Source organism: Gymnodraco acuticeps, unplaced genomic scaffold (assembly GCF_902827175.1).
Source record: "Gymnodraco acuticeps unplaced genomic scaffold, fGymAcu1.1, whole genome shotgun sequence".
NCBI lineage: Eukaryota > Metazoa > Chordata > Actinopteri > Perciformes > Bathydraconidae > Gymnodraco > Gymnodraco acuticeps.
The window spans coordinates 1,094,565-1,108,645 of NW_022991584.1; the positions used below are offsets into that span (position 1 = coordinate 1,094,565).

Genomic DNA, 14,081 nt, shown 5'->3' on the forward strand with positions numbered 1-14,081 from the left:
ATTTGAGCCTCTCAGGAGATAGCTCTCTTCCACCTGGTTGTAGAAAAGCTCTTTAAATTCGTTAGCATAGCTAGCTAACCAGATGCTAATAACAACAGATCGCCACTGTGCTTACAACTAAAGACACAGCCACGCAAACACTGCGGCATGTGTACGGCTCCTTATGGGTATTGCAATATGTTAAGGGATGGAGCGGCGTTCCGGTGCTCAGCACTCCTTTCAGAGGAGACATACCACGTGAAGACACGTTACGCTTATGTTGTATTCAAGGAACCTGTCCTTGGCCAGGAAAAACAGGTACTCGCTTGTTTAATTATTGTTGCGGTCTAGATTTTCTCTTCTTTTTTGAAGTGAGAAGTTGTCGGTCAGTCGGACTGACGGACGGACTCCCTCCCCCCACCCCCAAAACGAAAACTCTTCGGTTCTCCACGAATTACACAAGTCACCCAAATCAGCGTTAAAAAAGCGGGAGGCGCCGAAAAATCCCGTATTAATGTATTGATTATAGCTCCGGGTCCGTATAGGTCGGCGTATGGGTCCGGATCCGGACCGCGGTCCGCCTGTTGCCGACCCCTGCCCTAGATAACAACCTGTGCTTCACTGCAAACATCGCGGCAACAACCCGCTGCTACAGATACACTCTTTACAACATCAGGAGGATACGTCCCCTCCTGACCCAGAAAGACTGAAAAAACACATCTCTTTCGACTCCACTTCGAGCGATAGAATTACTAACAACACTAAGCACTTATATACTAACTAAGCACTTATATACTAATAAAGGGCTGGCTTATCTAAAGCCAGTTGAGTAGCACTTGAAATGTTTTGGCTCTATGAAACCTGATGTACTTAGGCCTATATGATTCTGTTTTCTTCTAGTTTGTCGAATGCACTTATTATAAGTCGCTTTGGATAAAAGCGTCAGCTAAATGCAATGTAATGTAAACTGAGTGATTGAATGAAATAATGATAATAATAATAGTTTGGTTTAATTAAATGTTTCACCGAATGGCTGACCTCTCGTGAGTAAAGGGCAAACCACGTATCATCAGAGCTCAGAGAGGCTTAATGTTACAATTACTACTGACTATAACCTGCATTTTGTTTTGTTACCTTTTGTATTGGAATGAATTAACTGTGAACCTGAAAGGTCATAGCACTTAAAGGCACAATGAGTACGGGTTGTCCCTTGTGGTTGTTGTAAATTCAAAGTTTGCTCCTCCTCCCCATGGAGGACATTTGTTTTTGATTGTGTGTGTACACTTTCTTCATCAATTGAAACAGCTGCTTATACCTTTTCATATTTTCTGTCACAACCGATCTGATTTGAATTGTAATTAAAGATCTCGAGAAGCTCCAAATAAAGGAATCCTCTCTGACAAAGTCTTAATGGTTTTATTATCCTTGATAATTACCTAATATTAACGACATGGGTCAATGTTTTCAAGGTATTTCTAAGGTGTTTCTCAGTTTCTGTCTGAACACTGTTTGGAGAAAAAAAACTCATGAGAATACTGTAGGTAAAGGGTTTTATGAAGAAATGTCAATATTTACTTTAAATTGGCAGGGTGTGCATAGATATTTAAAGGGTTCTCAAATGATATAAGATAAGAGTAATGGCTCTTGTCAAAATGCATTTCTGGTTTACATTACAGTGTCACTTCTCTCTGTGCGCCACTTGGAGTCACTACTGTGACTTTCAACTCTCTCATTTGACATGATTTTATGATCCATAAAACCTACAGGCTTTAAAAGCTGAATCTCAACTTTTTTGTATTACGTATGTAAAGATTTGAAGGCAAAAATCATAAAACATAATCCTCTCTGACATTATTATGCTGCTATAATACTGTGATTCAATTTCAACCTTAACATACAGATATACACACCTTGTCCCTTCAGGGTTGCAAACAATCCTTTTATAATATTTTTGTCATATGTCAGTAGTGAGATTGAAAAGGGAGCGTTGTGTCATCTTGAGCTAAACTGAGGAAGAAGGTGTCCAAAACTATAACATCCGTCATCAACAGCAAAACATGTCAGAGTCTAGAAGAAGCTGTCATACATCATTACAAATATATATATATCAGTTCTTAGACCAATACTTTTTTTATGTTTCTCTAAATCTACAAAAACAGCACAACTTGTTGGCACCCTTTAAAAATGCATCATCCTGCTATTTTCCCTGCAAGATTGAGCTTATTGAAAGCCCCTTGAAACTCAGATCCAGAGGGTTTCATCCTGTTATAAGATAATAAATGTGGCCACATGCATTTGAAGTCTTTTATCTATCAAAATGTGTGCATGTTATCTGGTGATTTTACGGCTGTTGGCTGTCAATACTTATAAAGCCTTCTCTAATCAAGTATGAGAACAAATGAATTGTCAGGTCATTTATTTAATATCCCATAAACCATTGTTGATAGAAAATAGGAATATGCCACCTAAAAGCACAACATGTAAATGAGAAAAAACAAGAAGGAATTGGATGTTAGATGGGTAACATCAAGTTAAAAGTGTGATCCAACATTAGTTCTATTTTTTCAAATAATCAGGCAATAATAATGTGTTTTATTTCCCTTTATTCAAACATTATTTGCAGACAAAATATTGACTTCAGGGGTACATAGGTACTTATACAGAGTTAAAAAAAACTAAATATTAAAAAAGAAAGAAACTGGTGAAAAAACTAAAGGTAACATTTCAAATGAAATATTAATCAAATACACATTTGGTTTTGATTGCCTTCTTTTAAAAAAAATATGTTTGATAGTGTTGCCATAGTGTTGTAAATCTAGGTATGAATGTGCAACATTTGGTTTAGAGTCAGTCCATATCTTCTTGTGAATGTTCCCAAAAATAAAATCAGGCCTAGTTGTATAAATAAGACAATATTTGTATAAAATCCATCACCTTTAAAGTGTATAATCATACTGAAGTTGTATCGTTTGTCCTCAACATCACACCAAAACTTTTTAAATAACAAATGACAAATTGGTTTATCATGTAAATAATTAATACATTTATTTCTCTCTTTTTTTGTAAAAGCAGTAACACTGTCACCTGCAGCTGGTATCCTTGCTGGTGACGTCAGATTCTTGACGTCTCACGTCGACCTGACGCTGTGCTGCTGCGGTGAAGCCCCGCCCCTCCCCCCGTCAACAACTGGACTCCAGCTATTTTTTGTATTTTCACTGCTAGCCTGCTAACGATGATTCATTGCGTTCGAAAAAAGCCAACTTAACCTAATCTGGGGGACATTTATTCTTCTGTCGTGTGCTTGCAACATACTCCATCGATAGCTGGTGCCGATGTGCATTAAATGTGAGTCGAAGGGCCGACGAGAGCGGTGATATCTTGTGGCTCACCGTCCTTTAGCCGCCTCGGAGAGCAGCTACTGCTAGCACCTCCGGAGAGAGTTAGCTGGCTGACAGCTGGCTCGGCTAGCTACGTGTCTTCAACAGTAACGTAGCTAAGATTTACTCCCCGAAACAATGCATTCTCTCTGACATTGGTGAGTGTATTTAATGTGTTGGGCTTCAGTATTATTAAGTTTGTGGATGTCATTTGTTTTTAAATCGCCTCAGCGTTGCGTTGCGAGCTAACAGCCAGGCTTGTTTGTAGCAGCAGCTGCACGAGCCACGCCTGGGCCATTTAAATTGCACGTCTGTGGCTGATAGCATTCGCTGCTGTTTTTCCTCACTGCTCAGTTTTAGAGCACTATATTCATTCAGCTTGTTTTGGGGTTTACAGAGAGGACTGATGCCCAGTTGGTTGACACATTGGAGTAACTAAAACTAGCTAAGGTGCCATTGAAGATAACAGGGTGAGCCGTCATTACACCTGCCGATGCACCCCTGGTTCTGATCAGAGCTGCCAATATGATGCCGGTAAGTCCCCTCACACCCTGCACCCCTGGCATTTAAATGCAACTTATTGTTCCTTTATTATATCATGATATATGCCAAGACCATTTATTATTATTTTCAAGGAACATTTACATTTTAAATTCATGAATAAACCTCTGCCTGATGTTGCGCAAGATAAACAACAAACAAAAAAGATGCATAAATAAAAATGCATCCCTTAAAACAGGGCTTACTCAAATAAATCAAACATATCTAGAAATGAAAACAATGTAGGCACATTCTTGTCTTTCCAATGGTCCAGGTTTAACCTTAAAGAATATATACATTTATTTATAAAAAAATAAATAAAAGTGCCATGACATTAATGATTGGGTATATTGGGGCACATTTGCATAACATATTACTTGTGGGGAGATTGAGGTGTTATGCAGTAATAGGAATAGTTCCACATGTAGTTATTGCTATATAGCATTTGGGGGTCTTCATTAACAATTTGATGGTTAACCGATTTAAGATGAATAGCGTAGTATTACACTCTGACTATCAATGTACAGTCGTACATCTCACAAGTTCAAGCAAGATTCATATCTGTCCATTTTCCTTTCCCTCTGCCACCCAACTCATCTGTATCTATCCTGGAAATAAAAAAACTAATGGCCTAATCTTTTGTACAGTATCACTTCAGCTGATTTCCTTTCTGGACTTACATTTTTCATGTTAATGGTTACAAGGCCCCTCGGCAGGGGACATTTAAACAGGGCTTGGCATTTTGTTTGTGTTTTTAACAACACTGAATAGAATACATTTTCCTGCAATTATATGCATTATTGATTTACACTGCTGTATATCGGGACAGGTTTACTGTACACCCTGTTCTATTGTCTCTAATAATGCATTTGTGTTGAATAACGTTGCTTCGTTCTTGCATGATAAATGAAGTAGAACTATTTTCCATCTGTTGTTTTCCCTGGTGTTATCGTACAAGACGCTCTGTGACAAAGAGTAGAATACCTGAACGGCAACACTATAGGAGTCATGCTTTGTTGAGACTTCTTTTGTTATCTGTCGTGCTGAGAATGCTGTGGTGTATTGTGGGTAAAGTGATAGCAGCCTCTTTGGCCTTCAGGGAGTGTGAACATGAACTCAGACGCAGGATAAGTTTACAGCAGGTTTAGTCGTATATGGAGGCGATTCTTGGCCAGTGAAAATACAGTATCGCGGTGACGTTTGAGAGTTTTCAGGAGTACAGGACGACAGAGAAGCTACTCGCTGTAGAGTTCTCAGGAGGGACTGCGATGGTCGCCTCTGTAGACGTTTGTACCCTGTGGCACCACCGGGCTATCAGAGTCAAAGAGCCAGTGGAGCAGAGAGGCAGCCCCGCACTCGGGTCTCGCGTGACTCGGGCAGCCAATGAGACGTCGGCAGATCTAGGTCTGTGTGGCTGCGTCCACTAATGCTCTGTTGTTGAGGGGAACTTCGGAGCGGAGTAGATTGTCAAGTGGCATTAATCTCACACAGCGAGCCGGGCAGAGCATGACTTACAGGAAAACGTAAACATTGCATCTTGTTGTCGCTTATACTATTTTTAGGTGGTATTCGTGACCTTGTTCTAAAAGGACATCAGCTCAGCCAGATGGCACTCCCTATTAAACAGTAAAACGCCATACATTTAATATATGACTATTAATGTCAGATCCTTTTTGTCAAATTTCTAAAAATAGTCATTTTTTTATTTATTAAAAAGGCTAGATCTCCTTTTATATTGGTTGAATCAATATGCATTATTAATTAGACTCTTCCCCTCATGGACATTAGTCAGCTTTCAGTCAGGGACAGGGACACATCCTTTTTTTTAAAGAGTAGATGACATCTTCTTTGTTCCCATGCCCTGTCCAGGTTTATATTTTCAATGGAAGTAAGAAGAGCATTTATTTTCTGAATAGTTTTCTATGAGGCTTTCAGTTTATTCCACATCATTACCTCATCTTGCCTCTATATGGTTCATTAACATCTTGAGTGTTTGGAATATGTTGCCGCAGTTTTTATATTAGTCAAAAATGTCAAAGGCAACCTCCTCATGTCCCACTCTATAGCTGTCTTGGATTGAGCTATGATTAAGCTACTAGTTGTTTCACACAATTCAGCTTGTGTTTAGTTTCATTTATCTTACTGTGTTACTGTAAGGTTTTTTTCTCTGGCATAATATGAGTAGATACGTTTAGAAGTGGACTCCATCTTTATTTCATTGCAATGTCTTCAATCGTTGCATTTGTGGACGTTTTCAGTTCAAGGGTTTTGCTCTCAGGAAGCAATATTCTGCACTTGATCTTTCTTTATTCATCTTAGGTATAGAGAGGCGAAGTCCCGCCCTTCTACTTCCGACCCATGGGACCTTATTTCGGAAATATTATGTATTGAAGTCAATGGGGAGAGAGATTATCTTTCGATCCCGTTTGAATTGTGCCACGAATTATGATGTTTGTCAATCTTAAATAATTTCCGTGTCAAAAAAGTCACAGTTTGTCGTAAAACTGTTGAAATATAAGACTATGAAAAATACGCAACTAGAAAGACTACGAATCCCGGTCCCGCATGCTGGCTCTTCTTACGGAACCGACTAACTCCCCTTGTGTGTATGTACAGCTCTCAACATGCCCAGGCTTGGAGTGATTTTCACCTCTTTTAATACTTTTCGCCTCATTCTGAAAGAAAGAAGTGAAATGTGCCAACGTGACGGCCTTCTTGGTGTGGCGGTGCGAGACGGGAGATGTAGTTCATTGAGCGGTTTCACACAACAAAAGTGTTACTTCACAGGTTTACGACACATTTATTTATTTTTTTACTTGTAAAATTATCTTTTTAATTGACAAACATCATATGTGTAATTCGTGGCACAATTCAAACGGGATCGAAAGATAATCTTTTTCTCTCCATTGACTTCAATACATAATTTTCCCGAAATAAGGTCCCATGGAGCCCCCCCGGAAAGGGAGGGACTTCGCCTCTCTATACCTCCTCTTTAATAGTAAATGAGTGACAGGATCTGTGAAAGAAAATGACTGTTTGATTCATCCTGCTGGAGATGAAGCCAGCCAAGCATCCACTCTCCCTCTCAGGAGGTAAATGATAAAAGCTCCTGATGATGCCCACAGTAGCATCAGGCTGAAGGGACGCTGTATGTTTCTATACATGTACAGCTAGGCCTGTCGCAGTTATTACATAATCGCCTGATGGGGATTATTTGAGCTGACTGCGATCATTTAACTGTTGATTCCCATATAAAAGAATTTGAAGCTAATGGTATCGATGTGGCAACAAATACAAAGCAAATAAGGTTCATATCTATTATGAAATGGATGGATGGAACTAGATACAGCTTTCAAAGCAGGGTTTGGTTTAAAACGACCCTGATCTGCAGAGCAAGCTCACTAACAGGAAGGAAAATAACTGCATCCAGTATTTTACAACTTTTATGATTTAATAAGAGATATTTAAGTGTTCTTACTTGGAATGTAATTCACCTAACAAAGAAAAATGGCTGCTGACTTCTCCTTCCCAGCGGAAGTCAATGGTAAACGGCTTTCAGGCTCCATAGCATCACGTGATGAACACATTAGTTCTGTGGACTGAAGCAGATAGTAAATGTATGCTGCATTTGGTAGTATTTTGTAGTATAGGTTAAAGTTAGTCTCCGAACCCCTTCTTTGTGACATTATAATTGTCTGGTATAAACTGACAAACAAGACAATATTTCTTTAATTGCAATTATTTGTATCACAAGTAATCATCACTTAAAATGTCATCATTGTGACGCCCTGTGTTCAGCCAACATGGAGAGTAAGGATGATGTTCTTCCTGTCTCATCATAGTGTCCTGAGCGTCTTGCCAGTCAGAGCTGCAGCCAAAGTATTCTCATTAGCACAGAGTCGTTGGTGTTGCAGCCACTGGCACAACACAAGGACTTCTTTCCAATCGAAGGACTAGTCGGCACCCTCCTCCACATCCCGGTCCCTCTCTCTTTCTCTCCTTTACCGTTTGTTTCCCTCTTGCTCTCTCTCTCTTCCCCTCCCTCTCCGAATTACACATACAGCAAGTGTTTCTTCCTCCCAAGTCTCCTCTGCAGCACTTTACAAATGCACGCACCGCTGTCGGTTTCAGAGGTCTGCTCGGGATGGCATAACAATTAAGTCTCATGCCTGCGAGAGCGGCAGTGCTATGATGAAGCGGTTTGTCGCTATAGTGTTGCGTGGCCTTGTTAGCATCTCCAAGGAAAATCCCATTTGGCCAAAGGAGCACCACCGGCCACCAAAGAAGGAGGTCAGGAGGAAACGGAGGGCAGTGAAGAGAGCCACGACCATGGGCAGACGCAACTTAGTGCGGGCGGTTGGTATTCCTCCAGTGGTCAGTGAGCTGGATCACTGGAGCTTGTCTTTTCTACGCCGTCAGCATCTGAATGCTTATTCGCAGGATGTAGTGGTTTCTATTTCTGTGACAGAGGTATAGCTTAGAATATTCAGTGTTGGCTTTTAATGATTAGTTTTCAAATAGGCCCACATTTGCAGCCAAGGGATTATTTTGGTGTTATCAAAAAAGCTGGGTTGTTTTAGTTTCCTTCTTTTTCAGAACTGCATCTACTAGTTGACTTAGTGGGTCGACAGAAAATAAATGATAATTGATCATTTTCATGCAAAAATGGTTTTTGTTTAGCCTCCTAAATGAGCAGATGTCTGCTTGTTTCTGTTTTATATCATAGCAAAAGTTAGTATTTATAGGCCTAGGAAGGAGAAAACAAGACATTCCCTTGGACTTTGAGAAACTAGGTTGGACTTTTTAAAACATTTGACATTTAACAGACCAAATGATTGTTGGTTAGTCTACAGAATAATCTGCAGATTAATCGATAAGGAAAATAATGATCAACTGCAGCCCTATTTATATATAGATATCTTTCTAGTGTTACAATATTTCACAACATGTCTTGCCTATAATATGTTTTTGACTAAACCCTGCTGTAGTGATTCATGTGTGTAAGGATGCATCAAAACTAATTCCAATAGTGGCTTCATTGTGATCTGTATTCAAACCGATGTTGTTACTGGCCTCACTGTTGTTGTTGTTTTGTGTTCATTATTTGTCTTCCTGTACTATGTTGTCTCTTATTATGCAGCTGGTAGCTCTCCAATTTCCCTGGGGGATTAGCAAAGTAATTATCTATCAGTAATATGTAGGCATAACCATCCCCCAGCTTACTTTCATTTTCTCCCCATTTCCTTTTTTTCTGTTAATGCTCTTCCAGATAGGGTCCCAAAAATGACATCCATTACTCGTCATAGGTGGATGTTACAGTATTTAAGATTGCCATGACTACCGTATCACTTTATCATACATCCAGTTGTTCCCGAATTTGCCCAAATCTCAGCTTTCAGATTCATAATAGACTGAGTGAAGTCGCAGAGGCTCCGAAGCACGAGTGATTATAATGTTTCAGTTAGGCTGCTGCAGAAAATGTCCATGAATCACTCCGCTGCATTATTACAAAGGGTGAGTCACTTTGTCTCCGAGGAACTCCCGGAGTTATAATCTATACGTAGCCCAGACAGTAACTGAACTTAGATATTAAATGTCATACTGTGACAATCATTGTAGCACTAAATATACCCTGAGGGCCCACATACAGACGGTTATGCATCAAGGAAACTCCATCGCACTTTGAGCACCTTAAGTGATACATTAAGTATTTCTACACACTTAACAGAGTAAGGTGTGTAAATGTCTGTAGGTTTTGGCCAATTGATTTGGTTTGACATAGTAGACTCCAATTTGACATTGTGAACCATGTGTAAACTTGACATAGAGGCATTTTGATGTTACTTTTTCATTTGATGTCTTGATTACGTGGTTTTCTTTGCCTCATTCTGGAACTGTTTCTCAGCTCAAATCTGGATTTTCTCTTTTCTACTCTGTTTACTGACAACCAGCTAAACTCACATCTCAATGAACAAACTCAGTCTTTTCAAACACAGCCAGCATTTTAATTTCATTTTGAACATCCATTCATTGGCTTTGTTATGTACGAGCGACTTTGCATCGGAGCACCTACTAAGTGATACAGGTGTAAATGCCTGAATTGAAGTTGATCCATTACATATTTGTACACACTTCACAGAGTAAGGTGTAGTGGTCTGTAGGTTTGGGCCAATTGATTTGGTTTGACATTGTGAACCATGTGTAAACTAAGTTGATGACAGAGGCCTTTTGATATGACTTTTTCATTGAAGTCTTGATTACGTGGTTTTCTTTGCATTCTTCTGGAACTGTTCCTTTTCAATGTGCAAAAGCTATGCTAGTTAAAAGCAAGCTACTGGAATATAAGAAATCTGGATTCCCTTCTCTGTTTACTTAAACTAAACCCGCATCTCAAATGCATGAAGGTCATGATAGCACTCAGTCTTTTCAAACACAGCCAGCATTTTTATTTCATTTTGAACATCCATTTCAAACTCCTGGCTTTGGTATGAAGGTACTCTCCATTTTGGCTCTCTGCACTTTATTTTGTGAGCTCGTCACTGTCAAATGAAACAGGAAGGCACACCTCAACCCCGAGAGAGAAACAATGAGAATCTGGCAGAAGGGAAACGCATCATGTCGATGTTCTGTAATACTGAATATAAAGGGGTTTATATTAAACCATTTGGTCTGTTCTCATCTCCCAAAAACATTTCATAGCAATAAAGGGAAAGTTAATTTGTGCAGCTTGAACGAAGGCAGATGGGAAACTGACTGCAACTATAATTAAACTGACTGTCCTTGAACACGACATTTTATGGCATAACTTTTTTCTTTTTCTGTGTATAAAGTACTTGTATAGAGGACATTTTCCACTGCTCCTCTCATCCTGTATTTTGGCTTTATTCAACCAGAAGCTGATTAATCTCATTCTAGGATCCACAAAGTTGTTTACCCAGAAAATGAATTGCCAAATTGTGAAAATGTGCAGGGTTTTTTCAGTGGTTTTACAGACATGTTTAACCCTGTGTGTGTGTGTGTGTGTGTGTGTGTGTGTGTGTGTGTGTGTGTGTTGTGTGTGTGTGTGTGTGTGTGTGTGTGTGTGTGTGTGGTGTGTGTGTGTGTGTGTGTGTGTGTGTGTGTGTGTGTGTGTGTGTTGTGTGTGTGTGTGTGTGTGTGTGTGTGTGTGTGTGTGTGTGTGTGTGTGTGTGTGTGTGTGTGTGTGTGATGTGTTGTGTGTGTGTGTGTGTGTGTGTGTGTGTGTGTGTGTGTGTGTGTGTGTGTGTGTGTGTGTGTGTGTGTGTGTGTGTGTGTGTGTTGTGTGTGTGTTGTGTGTTGTTGTGTGTGTGTGTGTGTGTGTGTAAATTCTAATATGCACCAATCTTGTCTAAATATGAGACAGTTGTTCATTAGCATATAGATATTACCATAATTGTGGTCTACGCTCTACATAGATTATATAAAAATAGAGCAAATATGCTGAGGGAGGAAAAATAACATGACGTTAATTTATGATAATAAATATGAATACAAATACTTTAAAAAGGCCAAATAATTGCCAATATATGTTCCCTGATCCCAAATGATGTTATTTAATTGCTTTTGTGTACGTATTTCAGTTTAGAATAAAACCTCCCCTATAAAACAATCTCAAATGTCTGTTAACCATGTTAACCGCTTCAAGTAAATGAAAACTACAATTCCCTTTTTGGATCAAACTGCTATTAGAAACTCGCTCGCGAGCAAGCAAGCAAGCAAGCAAGCAAGCGCAGCCCGGCCCGCTGTGAGGGACCGGTGAGCGGAGCAAAATACACCTTTAGACGTTACCTAACACATTTAGCTATGGCACTGTCGTATACATTGAATTATTCAATTTGATAATATGTAATCAACTTAGGCATCTCTCCCAAAAATATTAATAACTCATATTCGAATACCTGAATATTCGATGAATCGTTCCCATCCCTACTCCGGGCTACTACGTGAAGCCGTTTAGTAGCTCACATTCAGGAGGACGTGTTCAGGTTAGACCTGCAGTTTCCTCTGATGTTCATTCACTCAACGTGTCGCGGCCTGAAAGCTGTTTGTTGAGCACTTGGAAAGCAGGGTGTTAGATCTCTGCTTTCACTGATATGTGTGCATAGACAGAAGCATGTGGGGGCTTGCACTGCTATGTCTTACCTCCCAGGTTAAACAGTGTATCCTTAACACTTCGGCAGGCCATAATCATACAGGAGTTCACAGAAATGTGGCAGGCACAGGCATGAGTCCAAGCTAACAGTTGGGCCTGGTGGATGTTTAAAGTGTCCCATCAGCAGACTAGGCTTTGTGTTACCCAAAAACTAAATTGTAGTAATATTTCAACATTTCCATGTAACGCCATCTGTATGTCAATTTCTGCCAGTATGATCTGCCACTGTTTTATGTTCTTCTTTCCTGATTTGTGTGTGTTTTCATCCATCTTTTTAGATGATATTGACGGTGTACCTCAGCGATGGGGAGCAGGCTGTGACGGAGGTGCCCATCACCCCTGAGACGACGTGCCGGGATGTCGTGGAGTTCTGCAAAGAGCCCGGGGAGAGCGGCTGCCACCTGGCTGAGGTCTGGAGAGGCAACGGTAAGAACTCAGAAAGAAAGATCAGGTTCTGAGAAGAGCCTTGCACGACTACCTGGGAGGAGGGAAATCATTAGACAACCTCACATCCTCGAATAAGGAAAAAAAAGTGCTTTTAACACACTTTGAACACATGCTTGAAGTACAATGTGTAGGTCAGAAAAGGGTTACGTGCTGGGTCAGTCCACAGCTCTGTCACAGCAGATTCCACTCGGCCCGAGCGACCTGCTCCCACCCCCACAGCCCTGCTGACACACCCGGTGTTATCAGCAGTTTTTGCTGAGGGGCCACTCCCCAGCTGAAAACAACATCCCGGCCAAGAGCTTTATTAACCCGCGTTATGCAATCATGTTCGGCTGGTGCCTGACAAAGCAGCTGTCTGCCCCCGTCCCCCCGTCCCTCCTATAACCTCTCTGTCTTTGTCACTGTCTCTCTTTATCCACAGAGCGGTGTCCTCTTGATATTGTTAAAGGGATTTCATCACTTGATTTAAATCTGAGCAAACCCTATGCTGATAGATACAGAGAGATTAAAGCATAATGTGCCTAAAGTCATCCTTTTTTCTGTTGTTATTGAATCTTTTAGACTTTTATTAGTTTTTCAATCATCTTAGTTGAACCCCTCCACTCCCAAGACAGGTTTGCTTTGGCATTCAAAGGTGTGTCGCCTGTGTTGTGGGTTCTTTCGTCATTACATACTGCAATATTGTATCACTAGTACATGTTCTTTCCAAATGTATGGCAGGATATAATCCCGCGTAGAGACCTCCAGTTTGACAGAAACAACCACAAACATGTTTTTGAATAATGTTTTTTATTTGCCATTTTGCCGTGCGTGCATTTTCTTTTTCTGGTAAAAGGAACTCGTTGACATTTTGGAAATGTGCTCTTTTGCTTAATCAATAATAGTTGTAGACTAATTAATCCCATAATGCCATATTGAGATTATTGGAATCATCTTAGAACAGGGAAGGCTAACACTCTTATTTAAGCCAGTGGAAACAGCATTACCCCCTCTAAAATCACCAATTGCTGTTTTTACACTTTCAACAAACAAGATATTTACCTAGGTGTTCAGTGCGCTTCAGATAACTTATTACTGGTGTGTTTTGTTACCTTTTTAGACAGCTGTGTCCATGAGACAAATGTGTTTAACTACTCTTTACTTTTCTGTCTCTGTAGAGCGAGCGATCCCCTTCGAACACATGATGTATGAACATCTGCAGAAATGGGGGCCTCGGAAACAAGAAGTCAAGTTCTTCCTCCGGCACGAAGACTCACCGACAGAGAGCAGCGATCAAGGTGTGTGTGTTATCGTGTCGGCTCTGTCTGGACGTTTTCTCTCCATGTGGAAAATGGAGGGTGGGGTTTGTTTTCCAGGAAATTCCTGACAGCGCTTCTGGCTCGCTGCTCAGCTTTAGTCGTGGCGTCAGTCAAAGGGACTTTTTTCAAAAAGTGTAATCAATACTTGATGGGGCATGTCAAAGGAATAAATCAGTGCCACATTTTTGCACGCACAAACGCTGCATTGACATGAACCTTTTTTGCATTTGAGTTTTGGAGTAGAGCCACATAAAAAAGCACCCATGCTTA

The 14,081-nt window shown here is 40.3% G+C and overlaps 1 protein-coding gene across 7 annotated transcripts in view; it reads left to right on the plus strand.

The window, feature by feature from the left end:
* Positions 1–3,155: 3,155 nt before the first annotated feature.
* The window catches only part of ppp1r13bb (protein phosphatase 1, regulatory subunit 13Bb), a 40,318-nt gene continuing 29,392 nt past the window's right edge, over positions 3,156–14,081 (plus strand). For all 7 annotated transcript variants that reach the window (XM_034197720.1, XM_034197721.1, XM_034197724.1 and 4 more), the window contains exons 1-4: positions 3,156–3,514; positions 3,754–3,890; positions 12,345–12,492; positions 13,671–13,790. In XM_034197720.1, the coding sequence (XP_034053611.1) occupies positions 3,882–3,890; positions 12,345–12,492; positions 13,671–13,790 (277 nt within the window). In that variant the 5' untranslated portion in view covers positions 3,156–3,514; positions 3,754–3,881. The remainder of the gene's footprint in view (positions 3,515–3,753; positions 3,891–12,344; positions 12,493–13,670; positions 13,791–14,081) is intronic.